General features: G+C 34.4%; 1 protein-coding gene across 1 annotated transcript in view; it reads left to right on the forward strand.

Annotated features, from left to right (window-relative positions):
- The window catches only part of fam184ab (family with sequence similarity 184 member Ab), a 109074-nt gene that overhangs the window by 21796 nt on the left and 64341 nt on the right, over positions 1-22937 (forward strand). Inside the window, 14 exon segments of the mRNA XM_042778348.1 lie at positions 16115-16303; positions 16305-16343; positions 16346-16369; positions 16372-16464; positions 16466-16558; positions 17702-17734; positions 17736-17822; positions 17824-17863; positions 17866-18035; positions 18037-18063; positions 18065-18103; positions 18106-18135; positions 21511-21549; positions 21552-21600. Coding sequence (XP_042634282.1) covers positions 16115-16303; positions 16305-16343; positions 16346-16369; positions 16372-16464; positions 16466-16558; positions 17702-17734; positions 17736-17822; positions 17824-17863; positions 17866-18035; positions 18037-18063; positions 18065-18103; positions 18106-18135; positions 21511-21549; positions 21552-21600 — 952 coding nt within the window.

Consider the following 22937-nt stretch of genomic DNA (forward strand, 5'->3'; position numbering starts at 1 on the left):
CCTCTATAAGAAAAGCAAATCTGCCCTGCTTGCTTTTGAAAGACTATGATCATGTACTGTAGTTGCCATGGTGATGAAGGACGGTCACACTGCTTCTGCATGTGATAGTGCCGTTGAGTGACTGCTGAAGGGATAGAATGTGCTTGACTTATTGCACATGGTTGGGGAGAAGTTTCAGTTTTTGAGTAGCCTGGTTCTCTGCATATAATTAGTGATGGTCAGGGAATGGATCTGTTGATATGTTTTCAGAGGATTTGGAAGTCTATTCCTATAACATGGGAGTTAAACTCAGTTCTGTAGCTGCAGGGTGGTGCATTGTGAGATGAAAGCATGATCAGCATGCAGTTTCAGAGACAAACAGTGAGTAAAGATGTTTTGTATTTTTAAAAAGCTTAAATAAGCTTTTTTCCCCTGTTGTTCCAGTGTATGAACTATAAAAATGACTTTCAGTGGGGTCAGCAACTTTATTTACAATCTCACACAACTTTGTACAGTTAGCAAAGCATTAACTATTTTAACAACGTTTAAAACAAAACACTAACTTTTTTGTTTATAGATGTGATATTTAAATTGATGTTAATGATCTGATACTGACTGTAACAAAGTTCTTGTGCAGCATCTGTTGCTATGTTACCCTTAAAAAAATCATTGCAGAATTTTCATATGACCTTTTGCTAAGTTGTGTTCTTTTTTAAAGTAATATGTGTTGATAAGGTGGTAAAAATAAAATGCATATAATATTTTGTGGGTTAGAATTAATTGTGACAATGCAAAACATTTAATGTGCCATTTTTCTTTTAATAATTTTTTAAATTATTATTTATTAATTATTAATATTACTAAAATGTAGCTTATATATATACACTACCATTCTAAAGTTTAGGGTTAGTGAGAATTTAAATTGCATTTCAGTTGATCAAAAGTGATAGTAAAGATATTTTTAATATTACAAAATATTTATATTTCAAATAAAAGGCTGTTCTTTTGAACTTTCTATTCACCAAATAATCCTGAAAGAACTGTATCAAGGTTTCATTTGGGAATGTGTACTGGTTCATGGGTTAATCTACAGCATGAGCTTCCGAAAACGTATTTAAAGATTTGGAAAAGGAAAAAAATACTGCTTGCATTCTCCGTGAATACCTGTGTCACTATTTTAAGTTACCACAATGTTTGACCATTTTTGGATCATCTCCATGAAAAATTGTTTAAAACTCTCCACAAAGACATGAAGATCCTCCATAGACTTGTCTGAGAAAATAGTAGACAACAACATTTTCTAAGGCTGGATTTGATTGTTTTTAAGATGAGGCTTAACAAAGTGTCAATTTGCCATCAAATATGGCTGAAAAAATGTTCTCTGAATAAACATTTTAACATTTGTGGCTAAAGAAACACTGTCTGAAAATGCAGTAGATATTTGTGATGTAAAATCTACGTTTAAGACAGTTATTTTTAAAACCCTAACATATTGTTTTGACTTTCTTTGAGGGGTGCAAGCTTAAATTAGGAGGGTCAAACCACCCAAAACTCAGAAACGTGTCAGAAACGCATTGCAACTCTAAGGTTTTTCCATTGAATGATCAGCACTTTTGATTCTTTTCAGAAGCTCCCAGAGGCCGCAGTGACCATGAGACTGTTCTCTAATATAGCTCGTAAACCATGAGAGATTGAATCTGTTTTAAACATGACTGCCCCAATCAAAGGCCCAGAGGCCCTAACTTTGTGACTCTTATTCATGAAATTTATAGTCCAGGTTTACTCACTAAAGGATGATTCTGTATCTCTTCCATTCAGTGTTTGCAGGGTTTTGTAATGAGATTCAGTCATTTGAGAGTCCTGGGGGTTTTAGAGAGAGACATGGCAGCAAAGCAGATGCACAGGCCTAGAGATGCACCTGTTGCTGTACTTTGGGACCTGGCCTTCATACCTTCTGCATTTCAGATCGTTCTGGGTTTTGGAAGGCACCAGAGCCAAATATGTATCATCATTTTCTGCTTGGTTTTGTCAGGCTGTCATGTGCCACATACATCTTTGGATACAAAGTTTTTTCTCCCCTTGAGAGAAAAATGGTGCAAGGATCCCTACAATGACAAGACATATATCCAACAATAAGCTTGTTTTTGGTAAATGTGTAGATATTAATTATTATTATTTCCAAATTAATTTACTGTTCACATTCTCAATTCAGTTTGACTTTGATTCATTTGGGTACCTGCATATTTTCTCTGATATATTGTGTATAATTCTTCCATCTATTCATAAAATATCCCATCACTGGAAGTAATTTGATGTTGATTCAGAAAAAGCTCTGGCAGATTCAATGAAGGATTAGTCAGATGATAGCTCTTGAGTTTGTGAGTCTTTTTAAACGATTCAGTAGAAGAACCAGATCAAATGAATTGAGCTACACTGGTTTCACTGTATGTTTTTAATTCACTAAAAATAACCTTTTCATAGGAATCATTTGCTTGTGAATCAGACCTCGCTGTTTGTGTTGTTGGCATTTGATCCAATAAAAAGAACTGGCTCATTAAATTAATTTGTTCATGAATTGGACAACATTGGTTGTGTTGTATGTTTTTGATTTACTAAAAAGAAATTGTTTAAGAATTGGACCACACTGTTTGCTGTGTTGGAGTGACTAAAAAGAACTGGTCATAAGAATCCATTTGTTTATGAATTGCACCACACTAGTTGCACTGTGTTTTTGATTCACTAAAAAGAACCAGTTCATTAGACTTATTTGTTCATGAGTCAGACCACACTGTTTGCACTTTGTGTTTGATTGACTAAAAAGAACTGGTTCACAACAAAGATTTCTTCATGAATTGCACCATACGGGTTGAGCTGTATGTTTTTGATTCATTATAATAACTTTTTGTTCATAAGTCTGACTACACTTCCGACCAGTGTAGTCCTGTTTGTGACCAAAAGACTACATTGCTTGAATCCCACAAGACTGTCATTGCTTGAATCCCACAAGGACAACTTAATAGAGTTATTAAGGTGCCAACATTTTGCAGTGTATGCCTTTTTTTATCTCATCACATTATCACATTCCAATTCCTACTGCAAACTGAGATAAAATTTTATTTGATTCAGTGGTGCGTGAAACTCTAGTACAGAGTACAAGATCGATCTTGGGTTTTTCAAGATCATTGAAATCATTGACCAGCCCAAACTGTAGATAGATTGGTAGAAATTCAGTAATTATTCCTAAATTCTCACTATACTGTACATACACAGCCGAAGTGGAGCATTAATTGCTTAGCAAAAAGTATGAAAACATTATGTGATAATGGTCAGTGACCTTTATGCAATGTAAAAAGAAAGTAACCTTGTCCAATGTCATTCTTCCTCGCTGCCAGGGGGACCATGCAGGTAGACAGATGGCACTATACAGCCTGTTGGCACCAGGCAAGAAGAATCCCCAGTAGTGCTTCTTAGAACACCATGCTGGAATAAACACTGGCTAAAGGTCCTCTAAGATGCCACAGTGTTCATTATGGACTCCAATTTGGCCACCATCCTTTCCCTGCTTTGTCTCCAGTGAGTTCAAAGTGAGTGCAGTATCCAAGGTAGACTTCCTGATTGGTTTGTTCAGGCCTTTGGTATCATCTGAACCGCTATTGTTCCTTTAGGAGATGACAGCATTAAAAAACAAGCCATTAAGCTTGCAAATCGCTAACAGCTTAATGCACACTATGAGAGATCTGAGCCACGTCAGATAGTTTGATCACTGTGTCACCTGTCCCGAGCTTCTTGAGATTGATTTTTTTTTTTCTAATCAAAAAAAACCCCTAGGGGTTATAGGGAAACAGGTTTGGGCATAATTCAGACATAAAGAATTGGCTCCCATTCATGAGTGAGAGTTTGAATGTGAATTTGAACCAAATCTATCTATCTATCTATCTATCTATCTATCTATTTATCTATTTTCTGTCTATCTATCTATCTATCTATCTATCTATCTATCTATCTATCTATCTATCTATCTATCTATCTATCTATCTATCTATCTATCGTTCTGTCTGTCTGTCTGTCTGTCTGTCGATCTATTGTTCTGTCATTCAATTGTTTTATCATTTTACATTATCATTCTATCTTTTTTGTTTAATCTATCTCTGTCTGTTGTTTTATCTATCATTCTATCTTTCTGTCTACTTGTCTGTCTGTCTTGCCAACATTCAGAACAATTAGTTATACAAAATTATACAAAACATCCAAATTCAAAAAGCAATTTTGCATTTTGTTTGCTACTTAAAAAAACGGTTCAAATTCACAAACCGAATTGGAATTTAAAAAGGACGTTTCAATTCACAACCCCACAAGGGAGTAATAATTTAACACTGAACACTTTTCTCAGCTCCATTTGTTTTTCACACTTATATCTGAATATCAAGTTCACAGAAAGAAAGATATGCCTGTCGCATGAGCTGCAAGGAGACAGATCGCTTCGTACTTTATCAAAAGGTCTTTTTGAGATGGAGATGTGGATTTTTAAGTGCTGTGAAGTCTGATTTAAAACCTCTCCTGCAGGTTTAAATTCCACTGGGTGTAAATCTCAGCCTGCAAATAGTTCTCCTCGCCTTGATTTTTCTGCTGTAACTGCCCATCAAAGCTCTGACCCCATGCTCAGCTGTCAGAGTTGGCTTGCTCTAACTCTTTTTTTTCTTTTATGCCCTCATTTGGTACTTTCTCTTTCTTTATAGAAGGAAACTTTCAATGGCACCTTTTCCTCACATTGTGCTTTCTTTACTTCTTTTCTTTTTTCACCAGGTGGTGTTTTTATTCTTCACATTCTGGAAGTTAGACTAATTAGAAGCTGTAATCTTTACTTTCTAGAGGACTGGTGTCTGTAGTATTGCATAATACCCTCTGGTATCTGTAGTTTAATTACTGGTGAAGAAGTGGAGAAGATATATAAGAAGGTTATGAGAAAACTGAGGAACATTACAACTCATGTAGGTGGCATCTCACACTGCATCAGCCTCATACTCTACATGGTATGGTAGCCAGTTTCGCCTTGAAGTAAAAAAAAAAAAATAAGAAGCCACTTAGATAAAGTTTGAAATAAAAGAAAATTCAAAATATAAAGATAAACAGTCATAATTCCAAGAAACTAAATCACATTGCAAGATATAATATCACATTGTGACACAAGAACATGGAGATGCTTTCATAGCTGGGGCCATACGGAAGCTGATTAATGAACCTAACACCTTAGTGTCCCGCTTATCCCTGACTTGCTTTCAAATAGCATTGTGTTTTTGATTTATTATCTTTGCTCAAGAGTGCAATTGATATTTAGTACAGTAGGCTCTGCCAATATCTGTGACTTTGGCGCCTGTGTTAGCTCAACCCAAATCTGCTTGGTGCAGCAAACTTTCCAGGGCATTGAACAAGCACTGCCACCCTTTCTAAACACCCTTTATATCCTTCTGTCCTCAGGAGTAGCATGAACCAATTTTTGAAAAAAGACTTTGTTTTTGCAGATAACAGCTTGGGAACTGAAGGAGTGACCTACCTATTTTCCTTATGAAGAAATCCATTTGTTATTCCAAAACTGCAGATTGACCTTTTTGCCTCCTCCAATGACAAAACGAACGGAAAAACCAAGTGTTATCTTAAAAGTGGATTATTGGCTTTGTGTTCAGATGGTTCTTAGTGCACAGATCAGATTTAAACATAAGCTAATGAACCTCCCATAGCTTTTGTACCATTAATCTTCTTTTATGTTGTGGTAGAGGGCAACAAGGTAGTTGTGCTTTATTAGATTCAACAGGACTGACTCTGGCTCTCTGAGGAGACTTTAAAAGTTTTGAGGAGTTTTATTTGGCTGTTAATTTTATTGCCCTAAAAAGCAGCCATGAAGAGCATTTAAACTGAAGTGTGAATATTCATGTTGAACTGAGATTGGGAGGAAGTCTAGGATAAAACAAACACTTGAAATGGAGAGCCATACTTTGCAGAAATTGGCAGCGACCCACCCAGCACATCCAAAATCCTCTGTTCAAACACTTCTGTCTGGGTTTAACATGCACTACATGTGACGAGAAACTTCTAGTTTAGTCAACGAGGAAAAAGTTGATGATACCTGTATACATTTTTTATGGGGTGAGAACTGCCAGGGATCATGCAGTATTTATTTAATGAATTAAATATATTTGGGGACAGTTATTTTTTTTTTTCTTTTATTCAGCACAAATGCACAATGATAAAATCAGCAAATTAGAATGATTTCTGAAGGATCGTATGATACTGAAGAATAAAATCAGCAAATTAGAATGATTTCTGAAGGATCATATGATACTGAAGACTGGAGTAATGATGCTGAAAATTCAAGTTGGTCAACACAGTAATAAATTACATTTTAAAATATATTCAAATAGGAAACATGTTTTAAATGTTGATAATATTTCACAATGTTACAATTGTTATTGTATTTTTGATCAAATAAATGCAGCCTTGGTGAGAATAAAATACTTTTCAAAAACATAAAAGAATCTTATGATGCAATGCATTTTTAGAATACAAAAATTATAATAGAAGTTATAATATAGTTTTTTTGACATTGTATAGATTCAGTAATGTGCTGAATAGATTAGCCAACTTGTTTAGATTTGGCTTATATCAGACATTTTTGTGACTTTAGTAGATTTTTGGAGGTTTTAAGAACAAACTCTTGAGTAGAGAAGAGTTTCGTTAACTTTACATTTCTTCTGAGGTTCCACAAGTGTTGAAGAGATGTACTCACAGCATTTTCACACCCTGTAGATTTGATTTTGGACTGGCTTTGTAAACAGGGCTGACACCTTTCAATATTGACTGTAGCACCCGAGGCAAAGGCAGCATGTAGAATTTAAAGTGAGCTTATTTTTCAATGCCCGTGGCAAAGGAAGTGTAGCTCGAGACCCTGTTGTATGACCCCTTCATTGAATGTGCAAAAAAAACCTGTAAATAAAAACTGTAAATGTCAAAGATATTCTACGAGCCCTTAGCAGAATTTCAGTTTTCAGAGCACAGTAATATTTTAATGAACTGACCTCATCAAGGCAGCATTTAATGACAAACTGGCACAGGACTGCAAACACGAGCTCTGACGCATGGTTTTTGATGACAGAGTTTTTAAAAGGGTTTTTCATGTTTTTAAAAGAAAGTTTCTTTTTTGCTCACCGAAGCTGCATTTGTGTTAAAATACATATATTTGTGTGAAATATTATTATAATTTAAAATAACTATATTCACTTATAATAAATGTTAAAATATAATTTTTACTGTGTTGGCAAAGCTGAATTTTCAGCAGTCACTCCAGTCTTCAGTGTCACATGATCCTTAGGAAGTCAGTCTGATATGCTGATTTGATGCACTTCTCATGTACTATTTCTTATTATTATCATTGTTGACAGGGGTTGTTATGCTTCATATTTTTGTGTAAACTTGCTACCTTTTTTTCAGGATTCTTTGATGAATAGAAAGAAGAGCATTTATTTGATCTTTACTGTCATTCCAGCCTTACTAAATAAAAGTATTAATTTCTTTGGGGGAAAAAAAGAATGGTAGTGTATGCAATAGTCATTACACTCATGACTGAGACCTGCATTCTTATTTTCAGTCCGTGTACAATACAAAGCACAATGAATACAGTAGATTATCAGTAGCTGCACACCTAAACACACCTTACAGTTAAGAAGTAACAACAAACCAACCCTGTAATTAAAAACTCTCAGGAGCCGAAATTAGACTCCCCAAAACCTTTTACATAATGAAAAGGACATTGAAATTTTGAAAGTTGTAGAAACACTCTGCTATGAAACCAAAGGGAACAAATGTAACTATATTTCACACCTCCAGGTTCATTGCATACAGTGCCCATTTATGCAGCAGGAAATTAGAGCTACAAAACCCTTTATGAGCCTTTTAATAATGATTAATGGTATAGCGGGAAGTCGTCTGCACAAAGTTGTTTTTCATTTCCAAGTTTTTCATGCCAGACCAAACTGCTCTTTTTCAACTGCTTTAATTACCTCTTCGTTAAAGGTGTGCCTTGCAGTTTAGTGGATACCATGCATATAATTACACTAATTAGCACAATCTCTCAACTTCATTATAACCCATTTGCCCACTTAATGCATATACATAAGCCTGCCAGTTATGAACTGATCCTGTGGGCCTGAGAGAGCAGAATCTATGAACAAATAGCTGGAGGGAATGGTGATATATTTATTTTACATGGTCTGTCATTCATTAAAACAGAGAATATGTTATATATAACAGGTCAAAGCTTGAAGCCAAGTCAGTAGCTGTAAGGAAAGGTCTTATTGCACTCATTTTAATCTTCTACCGAGCCACATTTTTTGAAACAGACTTTGATTGAAGCTGCACAGTAACCCCCTACGTCGGCCCAAAAGTGATCTGGATCATTTACAGGCAGTCTTTATACACTGAACAATATGCTGTTCTCTCTGCACCATTGCAAATGACTGTAATTATCATTATCATGGTCTTGGTCTTATTGACTGATGTTGGAACAGTTGTAATGACTCTCAGATTCAAATACAAAGTGATTAAGACTTTGCAGTATTGTGGGAGTTAATGGGTTTTCTCATATTCCAGTTCAGAGTGGGATGAAATCTCACTGACTGCAAGATTAATTGGAAGTATTCAGGACTAAAGTTTGAGCCAATGTGGCAAATCAAAAAAGACACAATACAGTTTTGTGTTAACTTCATTACAAAGACTGTTCTAAACCATTAACCAAAATCTTGTCATATTTTATGTCAATGCAAACATTTCTAGTTAGCCATGCTAGCTCAACAGAACTCAATTTATAACACAACTCAAACATTTATAAGGACGTAGTCAGTGCTTGAAGTAGAAAAAAAATAAAATAAATAAAATATATATGTGTGTGTGTGTGTGTGTGTGTGTAAATAAATAAATAAATAATTTTCATAATTCCCAATGTATGTAATGCCAAAAAAAAAAAAGCAAGAAAGTAAGATGTTTAGAGCATTTTTAATATAAATAACGAGCGGCAACCTCCCGCTCTCTCTCGTTAAGCCAACAAGGAAGTGACTAAAACTGTAATTCATCGACTGGCCGCTTGAGGCTGGCTGCAAAAGGCAGTCAATCCCATAGACTCCCCATGTTAAAATGCCCAACTTTACAGTGGAAAAAACATGTTTACAGCCTGGTTCAAAAAATGATTTTGGTCTATATAGCTAATTTTGCCCTTCAGGACAACTGTGAGGGGGTGAATTTTTTATAACTCATCTGTTTAAATTATATTAAGCCTTAAAGTTCTGCATAATTAAGGGCGTGGCCACTTGAGTGACAGGTGGATTGCCGCTGCTGACAATGCTGTCACGCTTCAGTAACCAGCTCCCGCCTTTTTGTCCATTTTTGATTATCCGGGAGAGTCACGCGGAGACGCGCTGACAAGATGGCGACGGCCCGCTTTGCACACTTTGAGCTTCAAAACCGCTCTTGAGGAGTCTATGGGTGACGTCACGTACACTACGTCCATGTTTTTATACAGTCTATGATAAATAAGCACCCAGTTAAGCTGCAATACCAAACAGGACCACAGGGAGACGCCAAAAGACCACTAAACCTTCTGCCTTAACATGACTGTATGCTACTATATGGATCCATTCAGAATAACTAAACCACTAACCACCGTGTAATCTTAAACACCTTCAGTCAGCATTCATTATAAAACACTCATGCTTTTACGTCAAATTCACACTGAAAATAATAATTTAATGACATCTGGATGCGAGTCACTATTATCTTCGCCATCTCTGATGAAATTGGCCGTGTTTTCTCTGCATTAGCGCTGTTTTGATCTTATTTTTTTATTCCTAATGCATTCCCTTACTGGATCCTTGAACTTTCCAGAAGTTTTTACTGGTTTCAAATAGCCTGGGTAGTGTGCTTTATAGTGTCATTTCTAATCACCAAGACACTGACACTTTGACTCAGTAACGGCAACATGTCAGAAGTGCCGGTACGCTCGAAAAAGTGCCAGTACGCTAAAGACTGAATTAAGTGCCAGTATTGCGTACCAGTGCATACCGGCCCATTTCAAGCACTGTACGTAGTCCTTCAGATTGTGTACTAAATGGTAACTTTTAAAGTTTTAAATAAAGATTGTTGGAGTGTTTTACTAGAAAATACCTTTTCACTCTTTCTACTTAAAAAAATAAAAAATTTAAATTTGCGAGCAATTTCTGAGTAAAAGTTGTTTCAAAATTAATTCTGCACAATTTTTGTGTGTGTGTGTGTATCTTAGAAACATTAACAACTCATTATTCTATAGTAAAAATGCATGCATAATAATAAATCTTTTGTATCGCTGTTATTTCAGTATCATTTATGTACTATTTGTATTATTATTATGTACTTATATTATTAATAAATAATTAATAAATATCTTTTTCAACAACTGCTGCATTGCTGCCACATTTTTTTTCCACTCAGTAATGTCATAATAACAAGATTTATGTTGATTAAATTAAATATTTGTTGCAATAACTAGTTAAGTCAATAAAATTCTATATTTTCTCATAATAATACGATACTTTGTCGTTAAAACTGAAATTTTCCTGTTACAACTATATATTTTTTCATAATAACAAGATGTAATCTTGTTAAAACAATGTTTTTTCACAAAAAAAGAGATATGTTGTTAAAAACATATTATCCTCATAATAATGACTTTTTTTCATAAAAATTTCCCGTTATAACAAACAAAACATTGAGATTTTATATTGTTGAAATGACATTTTGTATGTGACGTGACAGTGTAGGTCTATAGGCCTTTATTATTTTATCATTTTTATATTTCTGTTTTCATTTCATTAAGTTTGTTTTAGTTATTTTGATATGTGCTTTTTGTTGATTTATGTGTATTTCAGTATAGCTTATAGATTTTTATTTGACTTTTAGTAATTTTAGTACTCCAATTTACACTTTTTCAGTTCGTTGCCAATTTCAGGTTTCAGTTTCAAGTTTTTCATCTGATTTTTACATTATATCACATCTCAAAAAAAAAAACACAAATCCCCCTTTACAATATTTATATTTTTTAAAAATAAAAAAACCCCTCTGTATATAACACATAAAACTCTCTCCCCCCCAACAATTATTAATAATACAACAGTAACGGTTTAGCATGTGCAAAGCAGTATGTCAAATAAGCAGTGGTGGAAAGAGAACTGAAAAAAATATACTCAAGTAAAAGTACCATTACATTCCAAAATATGTAGTGTGATTAAAAATTACCTGAGTAGACAAAAAACTACTAGAGTAAGAGTAAAAGAGTAGTTTATTTAAAAGGTATGTGAATAGTGAGTACTGAGCTGCGGATTCGACCCCCTTATAATAAATACTGTACACTCCCCAATTTAAACATTTAGAAAACATCATGCGTACTGTAATTCACATTATCTTTTGTTGTTTGTCAGAAAGAATGAAGAATATCTATCATCCAGCAGTTTTAATTTTGACTACCAACTCTTTTAAATACATCAAAACAGCACTGAAAAACTATTATGATGAAAAGATTAAAGAGTTATATTCAGTACAATCATCACTATTTAAGTCCTAACGTTTGAAAAAAGAGATTTAAAATCAGGCGTAAGGCCACTGAGACAGAGCATGCCATTGTTCCACATAAAATATTAATGTTTAGAACAATGCAAAGAATACAAAACCATTAGAAACTCATATGAGAATTCATCACACACCATGAGATGGGTTAAAAATAGAGATTTAAAAGAGCCAATTTCACTTCGAAATGGTGCCAGTTTTGGAGGTGATAAAGAAATGAGAATCGTAAACACAATCATTTATGCTACAATTTAAGCGTAATGCACATTGTTCTACATTATTCTTACACAGCTACATTTACTCAAATTGTTATGATGATAAAACAATTTGTAAGGGGAAAAAAATTGCATTAAATAAGGAAGTATTTCCAGGGAAACTTTTTCAAAAGAAAACACACACACACACACGTCTCTTTGCGGGACCATGGTGGCCTTGCTTAGGCACAATTTTTTAACTACTCAAAAAAGTACAATTTCTGATTAAAAAAAAAACAAAAAACAAAACTACTTAATTAAAAATACACCATTTTTAAACTACTCAAAAAAAGAACAATTTCTAATTAAAAACTACTTAATTACAGTAAAGTGAGAATTTACAATTTGTTCCTTCATACCCCTGCAAAGTAGTAATATGTACAAATATGCTGTAAAATATCTTAGATATTGTACTGTTTGTGCTGATAATTTAAAGAGTACGTCCACTGGAAGTATTTCTATTATTTGTAAATGGTGGGGAACAGTGATGCGGTTGATGACATACAGTAAGTCACAAGACATTTGCACCATGTCAGATTTATGCATACTTATAGATACTTTGTCAAATGTAGTATGTACTAGTATGTATTATGAAGTTTTTGACTAAATGTTCATAGCATGAGTGTATTTCTAAGCTAACAACAACACCCTACGCACAGAGTAAAATGGGTCAAGTTTTGAAACGGTAAAACTGGTCAGAACTTGTTTAGAAAAGACATCACAACAGAATTGTACATTTGATGCCTTAAAATCTTGTCTAGATGACAAGCTCACTCGATTATGTGCACAGAGTTCATGACAGCGAATTTTATTTACCGCATGATAGCAATTTTAACACTGTACTGGAATGTTCAGAGTAATATGACTAGACTTCTAAGACTAATTTTACATAATAGCTCAAAAAACACAAAATGTTTTAGTCAAATTGGCTCTTTTTGCAAGGGAAATAGCTTAACCATTCCAGGAGTATTTTTCTCAGCATCAGTCAGTGCATATCAGGGTGAGTGCGTAACTTCCAGGGTGTTCTGAAATTTAAAATGAACGCTGGCACTCTGAATGCCTCCTGAATCTTAATATAGTCCTATACAGGATGGCTGCCACTTTCATTTCACAATTTCAGTATGAATTGTCCTTCCAAGAAAGAGTCATGCATTCCCTCAAGAAGAGTTTTAACTATGTGCTTCACTACTGTTCAATAAGTTGGGCTGAGGTTTTTTATTTTATTTTATTTGTTTATTTTATTTTATTATAAAAAGAAAGACTCAGATAGTTTTTTTTTTCTAAAACAATTATATCTTTGTTTTATTTACGTTTGTTTTATATATTTTTTTTACAATGCAGAGGGATGCATTACATTATGAAAAATGTTTGTTCATCAAAGAATCCTGAAAAAAAAAATATTAAGCATGTTTTCAACATTGATAATAATAAGAAAAATGTATTAAGCAGCAAATCAGCATATTAGAATGATATCTGAAGGATTATGTGACACTGAACACTGGAGTAATATTTAAAAAAAAAAATCAGCTTTGTATCAATTACATATTAAAATATATTCAAATAGAAAACATTTTAAATTCTAATAATATTTCACAGTATTACAGTTTCTTTTCCAAAAATAAATTAAATTACTGTGGTGAATGGTTTACTCAACTAATGTAAAGCTAAAAACTCATGCTTCATATTTTGTTTTATGCTAATTATTTGAAAACACTTTACAGTAATGTTCTATTTGTTAACAAGTTATTGCATTAGCTTACTTTTTATATTAATATTGTTAAATTTTAATTTATTCATATGCATTTCTAGCATTTCAAGTTGTTTAAATGAATTTGAATATTTTATAATCTGTTAATATTGAGTTAAATTGAAAATATTGAGTAAAATCGAAAATTAACAGTGAACAGTAGTACATTTATAAATTAAAAACATTAATCTACATTTAATAAAATAAAATGTAGATGTAGATGCATTTAAAAAAAAAAAAATAATTAATTTTTCATTGTTAAGTCATATCTAATGCATTAACTAAATATAACAGTTTTTAAACTTATCATGAAGATATGATAAAAAATTACTGGTACACCAGAAAAAAATAGCTGTTAAATGCTGTTTTGGTTTGGCTATTTTTCCATACTGTATTTTCATCTCACATGCCTTACAGGTAATATATTGACTGCCCATCTCAAATGTAGGAGCTTCGCAAGTGCCCTTAACAGCAGCATAAGCTGAAGTCAGTAAGATTTTCTCCACTCTTATGCAGTAAAGGAGCAGATAACACAACAGATACGGCTAGTTTTTGCACATCTCTCGGGATCAGCTTCAGACATCGACATGCATTGACTGAGAGAGAGCAAACATAGTCAAAGTAACTGAACCGCCATTTCTTCTGTGTCCACTGCTGCCCTTATCAGCTCATTTTTGTCTGGCTGAGAGAATGAACTGTGTGAATAGTGTGGTGAAAGAAAACTGGAGAATAATGGAATCCTCTGTGGTCAATTCTGGGAGAGAGTCGGCTATAGATGTGATGAGAGTAGCACATACGTCTTCAAACTGAGTCACGGTTTCTCACAGAGCAGGATTTGTAATGGAGATAACTCTATTGTGCCGCTCTCAGGTGGCTGAACGGCTCTCACCTAATCAGATGTCTAGACAATTATGGAAATGAAGTGAGAGCCGGACATACAAAGCATGAGAATTGCAGTCGAAGGTCACTTTGTTTCCAAATAATCAAGCAGGGGAATAGTTTGGTTGAGAAGAAATAAAAGCTATTTATTTTGTCTTTTTAGATGTCGTAGCTGTTTCAACACTGAAATTGCTTTTTTTTTTTTTTTTGTGGACGTTTATATGCATTTGTGCTCTGATTTAAAATTCAGGGGTTGGCAATGGTGGATGTAGGTATGAATTTATCTCCGATCTCTGTGTAATACTTCAGCACAACACAATTAAAAAGATCATGTTAAATAAGTTGTGCATGACCTAATATTTATGAGCTAAGATTCCATGTCTGTAATTTTAACAAAATAAAAAAAAAGTATTCATGAGCAACCCAAAGTTTTATTTCATGAAGCTAATCTCAGACCCATTTTAGAGACTTTCAAGCTCTCTCCGTATAACTGAGGGAATTAAAAATTTAAAAAGGTGTCTGAAACGTATCTTTAGCTTTTGTGCACTGTTTACTGATTAGCTTTCTTTAAAAAATGCATTAGCAGACTCATTCATGCCTATAAAAAACAACATAATTTATCTTTTTAATAATTAATCTTTCTGGACTAGGCAGTTCTCAGTTGGTGGGTTGCAACTCGTAAATAGGTCACATTTTTGTACTAAAAGGGTCATAGAGAGCTGGGAAACTCTAAATTAAAATAAAAATAATAAATTGCAGCTAACCATGCAATTATACTCCCTACTTGCATATTTGCATATTAAAAGATAGGCAAAACAATAATTATTATTTTGTTGCTGATGTCATAGGTAAAACATCCAGTGACCTGTAACTTTGTATAAGTTGCCAAATTATGCAGATGACAACATGAACAGGTAACTTGTCTTTAAAAACTATGCAAGTTAAATGAAATATTAGAGTGAAAATTGTTAATTTCTGTGCAGTTGTTTATTTTATATTTATATATATATTATATATAAATATATATATATATAAATATATATATATATATATATTATATATATAATATATATCTATATATATATATATATATATACTGTATACAGCTTATGTCGTGCTAATATTTTCACAAACTGTCAAGCTTGGTTGTATTTTTATGTGCAATTTTGGTACACTTGATGCCCATTGTACGCTTTACAACCACTACAGAACAGTACAGCAATAAACAGAAAAGTTATGTTGTAAATAAGGTTGAAATAAGTGTTACCCTATAAGTATAACATCTCAAAGTATAATGGAACCCTTTCCCATATTTGAGCTGGATTTAAAGGTCAAGCTTGCTAAAGTGTCTTGGTTCCTTGAGTGGCTTTACATGTGTAATGCATTGAGCACAAAAACTCTAGATCAGCAAAACAGTGTTTACTTAACCTTTTACATTAAGTTTGTTCTGTGGCATTTCTCACTTTTTTAAGCTGTCATGGACTGAGCAAACCACAGATTATGCTGCCTAGAAGGTTCTAGAAGATGATGCAAACTATTTTATCTAAACTTTGATACATTTGAGCCTCATTTGAAATGTAGATCACTCAGTTCTCCATCCCTTTCACCTGTCCAGGTGATCTATGCCCTCAACACCAAGAATGACGAGCACGAAGCGGCCATCCAGACCCTGAAGGAAGCCCACGAGGAGGAGGTGCAGCAGATCCTCTCGGACACACGGGAGAAGATCATGCAGTACAAGAGCAAGATCAGCGATGAGATGGACTTGAAGCAGCGCATTCAGTCTCTGGAGGAGTCCATGGAAGCTGCACGAGCGGATGAAGATGCGCCAGGCCCTGGCGGAGTTTTTGAGACATACCGCCAGAGGGTGGTGAGGACATGCAGCTGTGCACGGAGGCACAGCACACGCAGCGCGTGGTCACCATGTCCCGAGAGGTGGAGGAAATGCGACGCTCTTTTCGCGAGGAGAAAACTCCGCTCCTTTGGACAGTTGCAGGCCCAGTTTGAGCAGGAGAAACAGCAGGCTCTTGAGGAGCTACGTGCTGCACATCGGCAGGAGGTGTGTCGAGTGGTTTTTACTTTATTTACCTATGGTACATATAAAATGTATCTGTCCTAGGGCTGCATGATTTAGGGACAACAATCTCATTGCAATTAAAAAAAATTAAATTGTTATTAAATTATTGTTAGTAATTTAACAATTACTAAATCAAATCAAAATAGTACTACTGTATTATTAAATACTGTAAGTATTTAATAATAATAATACAATAATACAACAGTAAACTTAGCATTAATAAACTTAAATGTTTAAAATAAATATGTAATACTTTAAAATGTAAGCTTAATATTTATGGCTGTCTTAATTTCCTCATTTTGCAATTAAATCATCAAACTTATATTTTGATTGAAAACCATCTTGCTGACTTTTTGCTGACTTTTTAGGGACTAACCAGTCATTCACACAGCTGTGCTCATGCTCATTAAATTCACTGTTGCCTTGAAAATAAAGGTTTTTGTGCTGAATTTAAGATGTTGACTAAACACAAATAATTCATATTTTATAGCCATGTGATAAAATTTTTTTTTAGCAAAATGAAAAACTCACATTCTTATTTATATCAGATTGATTAATCTGGATGATTGTAAAGTGTCTTTAAACTTTGAAAAAGCACTATAGAAATATATTATTAGATTAATTTACATCAATAAATTCCAAACTACATTATATTATCTATATTATTATTCTTATTATTATTATTATTATTATTATTAAATGGTAGTAAAACTAAGTTCAGAAAAAAAAATTATATTATTTTATATATCATTATATTATTTTATATTATATTAATAATAATTATTATTATTTTTGGCTGAACAGTAATTTTTATGTTTAGATTTATTTAAGTTATGTAGATGATAATAATCTGTTTTTATAATAATCTGTTGATTAACAATACAATTTTTACAGGGACCGGCAACTTGGATCTACCTTGGGTCAAGGTCATTTTCCAAAGTTCATAAAATGACCCTTGTGGGGTTTGAACCATTAGGTTTCCAGCTTTTATTTAAAATCACAAGGCTACACTACATTAATAAAGCAATAATTATGTTTTTTCAAAATTCTGTCCTGATAAAACTGTACATTAAACAGTATCCACTTAAAAAAAAAACAACACTTGAATGCATGTTGCTTTTACAGGTTCAAGATCTGCTTCGTTCACACCAAAGCCTGAAATGCCAACTACAGCAAAGACCAGGAGAAACTGGGACAGCTTCATAAAGCGGAGGTGGATTCACTGAGTGAAAGGGTCGAGGAACTGAAAACAGGACAAGAAGCGTCTGGTGGAGGAATACGAGGCCAAACTAATAAAGCCCAGGCCTTCTACGAACGGGAACTGGAGGCCATGAAGCGCACGCAGCAGATGACTGCAGAGAACCTGCTGGCCTGGAAGAAGACCGAAGCGGAGCTGAGGAAGGAGTTCCAGGCACAGGAAGCGGCGTTGCAGAAGACTCTGGGGAAGCTGCGCAGCGAAACTGCAGCGGGGGGTGCAGGAGGAGGCCAGGGAGAGAGAGCAGGGAGAAATCCCACAAACTGCAGGCCCCTCCCTCATTGCTGCGGAGAACAACATCAAGGTTTAACCACCAGATGCATCACTTAATTTAACAATTAAATTAAATTAAAAATTTAATTTAATGGTATTTGTTTATCCATAAATGAAAATTCTGTGATCATTTACTCACCCTGGTATTACTTTCTAGTCACACTGTAGTTTGGGGGCCAATTCTCACTATTAATTGACTATTAACTATGACTTTTGCCTCAATAAACTCCTAATTTGCTACTTAATAGTTAGTAAGGTAGTTGTTAAGTTTAGGTGTGGGGTAGGATTAAGGGATCTAAAAAATGGTCATGCAGAATAAGCCATTAATATGCTCTTATAAAATACTAATAAACAGACAATTTGATACACATGCTAAGAAGTAACTAGTTAACCCTCTGGAGTCTAAGGGTATGTTTGGGGCCTGGAGAAGTTTTGTCATGCCCTGACATTTGTGCATTTTTCAGTTTCTTATAAATATCTAAATGGCTAAAGTCTAATCTCACTGTGAGAATTGGTCCCTACATGGAAGTGTTACCAACTTTCTTTTGATCTTTAGAGGATATATTAAAGACAAATTTGTAAAACCACCGTTTTACCACAGCGACTTCCATTGTGTTTTTCCATACATTATTTAATGGACTATCAATTCAGTTCAATTCAATTCAATTTAATCAGTTCAAACTTAACGCAACGCAACTTAAACGCATCTTAACTTACTACGCAGCTTAACTGGAGAAGTTTTGTCATGCCCTGACATTTGTGCATTGTCAGGGCAACTTAACTTAACGCAATTCACCTCAACTTAACTCAACTCAACTCAACTTAACTTAATGCAACGCAACACAACGCAATGCAACATAACTTTAACTTTAACTTTACTTTACTTTACTTTACTTTACTTTACTTTACTTTACTTTACTTTACTTTTAATTTATTGAATTTATTTTTTAATTAAACTCTGATTGGCATTGTGCAGAATTTCACTTTTAGTAGTTACATTTATTGATACTTAAAATCTTATGTTGCATGTTTAATCCTCATCTAATGAGAATCATCTTAATACTTAATAGTTCAATTCCCAAATCATTTCCTAACACGTTCCAGGCCGCTGGTCTCATTTTTAATTAAACTACCCTACATGCTTTTTTGCTTGTTTGAATATCTTCTTTAAATTGCATCACATTATGGTACTAAAATTGGTTTACAGATGCTGTTTGTGATGTTAATAAATAAAAGTTTTATTTACAAGTCATTTACAAACCCACAATGTTAGAACAAATACCAGTATTTCTTTAAACCCTCTGCAGTGTATTTTAAATGATTAAAATGGCATACGCAGAACATTGTAGCAGTGAATGTCAAAGGTGTTGTTGGTGTTTTTTTTGTTTCATTCTGAGCGCATCAGATATTTCAGGCACATTTACAGTATAGAGACTTCAAACGCAGTGGCACACATCCTGAACTCTAAATTGTCTTTCAAATATCTTTGAAGAAAAACCCCAGTCAGCCAGCCTGGCCCTCCAAGGCATTTCTTGGACTTGTTTCTGAATTGAGGAACTGACGAAATGTAATTTATGAGTGTCATCAAAAGATACATGCTTGGTTTGATCTATAATATGCTTCGTTCAATGAACAATGATGGCCAGTTTTAATATTATGTTTTGTATTTCATAAATTTTGCTTTTATGACACTTTTTTATAATGACTATTTTAATGGCAATATGCTAAGCCTCTTTAGCTCAACGCACACACACAGAGCAGGATCTTTAATGGAATCGATCTTTAGTCACTGTGACATTTTTCAGACTGGAGTTTTGAATGATCTGACTCCCTGGGGTCTGTGCTTGTTTTTTGTTCATCTTTGCTGATCAAATGATGAATTACTCAGGTGAGAGAGAGGTTTTTAGGATCCACGTCACATCTCTAGGAGCATTTAGTATAAACAAAAAAAAGCAGTTAAGAGAGGGGGAAATCAATGAATTCAAACCCAAATATCTGAGGTCAAATAGCCTGCAGTCACAGTTTTACAAATCAGACACGCTTTCAATCAAAGACCGTTTAGATTCCCCCAGGTGCTAATTTTCACCCACAATTGCATGATGCTGTTTCCAGATGAGACTTTGTGTCCTGTCACCTTATTAAAAGATTTCACAGCTCATTTTACAAGGGCATTTTTAGTATAGCACCAGAAACATTCCTTCAAAAAATTAATTATAAAGGGATAGTTCACTCAAAAATGAAAAAATTAGGATGTTTATTGCTGCTTACCCCCAGGGCATCTAAGATGTAGGTGACTTTGTTTCTTCAGTAGAACACAAACCAAGATTTTTAATTCAAACCATTGCAGTCTGTCAGTCATATAATGTAAGTGAATGGGAATCACGACTTTGAGAGTAAAAAAAAAAAAATCACTTCAACCTCCACAAACAAAAAAACCAAAATTAAATCCTGCAGCTCGTGACGATTACCATTGATGTGTAAAGGACACTAATCTGGATCGGTCTGTGCAAGAAACTGGAACAGTTTATATTGTTTTTTACCTCTGATTTTCACCGCAATGTCTGAAATGTCCTGTTTCTTGCCAGAGTACTGCTAAAGAGTACTGCAGAAGAACATAACTATTCAAAGTTCTATAATCATAATAAAGAAAAAAGTTATTGTTAGGCAAAACAGTTCATGCAGTCACCAGGCGGGATTTTTTAAATTTTTTTATCTTCTTATGTGCTTGAATGGGCAAAGACCTAAATCTCCAAAACTTCAAGATAATGTTTCAATAGTAAATTTGAAATCAGTAATTAAAATCTGACAAAACAATGTTGTCAATGCATGTTCCGTTCTACCAAAAAAGACACTTATGTAGCATTACGATGGGTGTGAAATTTTCCTACAAAAGGTGGTCCGTTTCTTTTCCCCATTCTGCTGTCTTTGGTATGAGAAGACCAAAATACATCGTATGAATTCATTCAGTTGAAAAGTTGATGATTTTAACATGAGCTCCACAATGGTGGAAGGAAAGGAAAAAGTTTGAAAGACAATGAGCGATGGAAGCCGAGAGAAGTTCTTTTAGAAAGCGACGGAGGAAACGAGAGAGCAGAGATGAAAGGGCAAGAGCTAATGTGTACATCCACAATTAATGAGGATGAATTTGAGAACAGAGGAGACGGTGTGAGAGGAGAGCAAAAATGGAAAAGGCGTGACATGAGAGGAGGAGAGAGAGGGACAAAGCAAGAAAACCAAACATGATGGTTAAATATAGAGAGGCAGCTTTCAGTAATGAACAGAGAGATTATGTGTGAAGTGTTTTTGGTCGTTTTTTTTTTGATTTGGGACTTGTTATGTGCGCCTTCTGCAGGGAGCTGCATAAAACAGTTGGAGGGACTGGTGACTAAGGGGGGGAAACGGAGAGATCGTGGAAATCAGGCACCAGAGGGAGTCTGAGGTGGAGAGGGGGGCTGGAGGGCATCCAGAGACAGAGTGCAACAGCAGGCCCACAGGAAGAATCCTTGCTCAAAGGCTAGTGAGATATGCCCACACTGCTCTCCCCATCACCTCTGTTCACAGTCCACTGTTCAATCCCACTCAACTCAGTTTGATTGATTCATCCTTCTACACTGCCTTTAGCTATACTAATCCATTACCAGCATGCACAGCAGGCTTGTGTGAGATTCAGAATTAAAGCTGGGTGCCTTCACGTTCCCCAACTGAACTCCTCAATTTTTAACGGAATTTGAAACTGAGGCATGCAGCATACAAAACCTGTACAAATAAAAAAAAACTAATGCAAAGTAAAAATTAACATGAAATTCATATAGCTTAAACGGTTTATGCATATACTTTAAATATAATACCTAGCCTTTTTAATTTGCAGGTAACTAGGAATAATAAGAAATGTGGTTATTTTTGAATATTAATATCAATCATTCATATTTATATTATGCTACCTTTTTGGAATGCATGGGTTGAAAATAATATCTGAGGTTGAAATCTATTGAACATCATCCAATATTATATCAATCTAAGGACAAGTGGCAAAACTATCTATTTTGAAGTGCATGGGTTAAAATAATTGCTTGCTTCTTCTTCATTCATACATCATCATCATCACAGCATGTTGCACGAGTGACGACCCTGATTCAATTATTTAATTTGTTTAGCGACGGGGGTAGTTCAGGAATTTAGATCCTTTTGTTTTTTCGCTATAATTTTTGTTTGATTTGTCATATCATTCAAACCGTAAATATGTGATTGGCTAAAAATATTGAGATTTACAGGGGCAATATGGGGGCATATTAATTGGTAAATTAAATTAATTCAAATGGTTGTTTCTTGTATGTTTTTTAATCCTGCATGCATCTTTATTTAAGTGGGTATGTATAATTATACTGATGATTGATGCCTGTTTTTGTATTTTTTTTATAAATAGTTTTTTTTTCACACTTGCCTTAAAAATGTTTTTTTTTTTGCGCTCATTTTCACTTCACAGCTTAAGAACCTGATTCAGATTAAAAAGGCTTGATTGGCTAAAAAAGTAGTGATATTTGAAGATCATAAGAAAAGCCAAAAAGGCAAAAAAAAAAAAAAAAAGCTATTCTCATTATTGGCATGTTGATTGGGTAAAGTTAACTTGATTCAGTCATCAATGCAATCACACCTAGAGAACCCAGCAACCATTTGGAAAGACACCATTGCTGTTGGACCCACAAACGTCTGGGTTGATGGATCAGCTCCTGGTATCCTGGCAACAGACATCTGTGTGACCTAGCCATGTTCGTCACCCATATTCTGGGAATGTTCCCTGAGGGAGGCAGACCCAGCTGGGGTCTGTCACACCTA

This window comes from Cyprinus carpio, chromosome A20 (genome assembly GCF_018340385.1).
Source record: "Cyprinus carpio isolate SPL01 chromosome A20, ASM1834038v1, whole genome shotgun sequence".
NCBI lineage: Eukaryota > Metazoa > Chordata > Actinopteri > Cypriniformes > Cyprinidae > Cyprinus > Cyprinus carpio.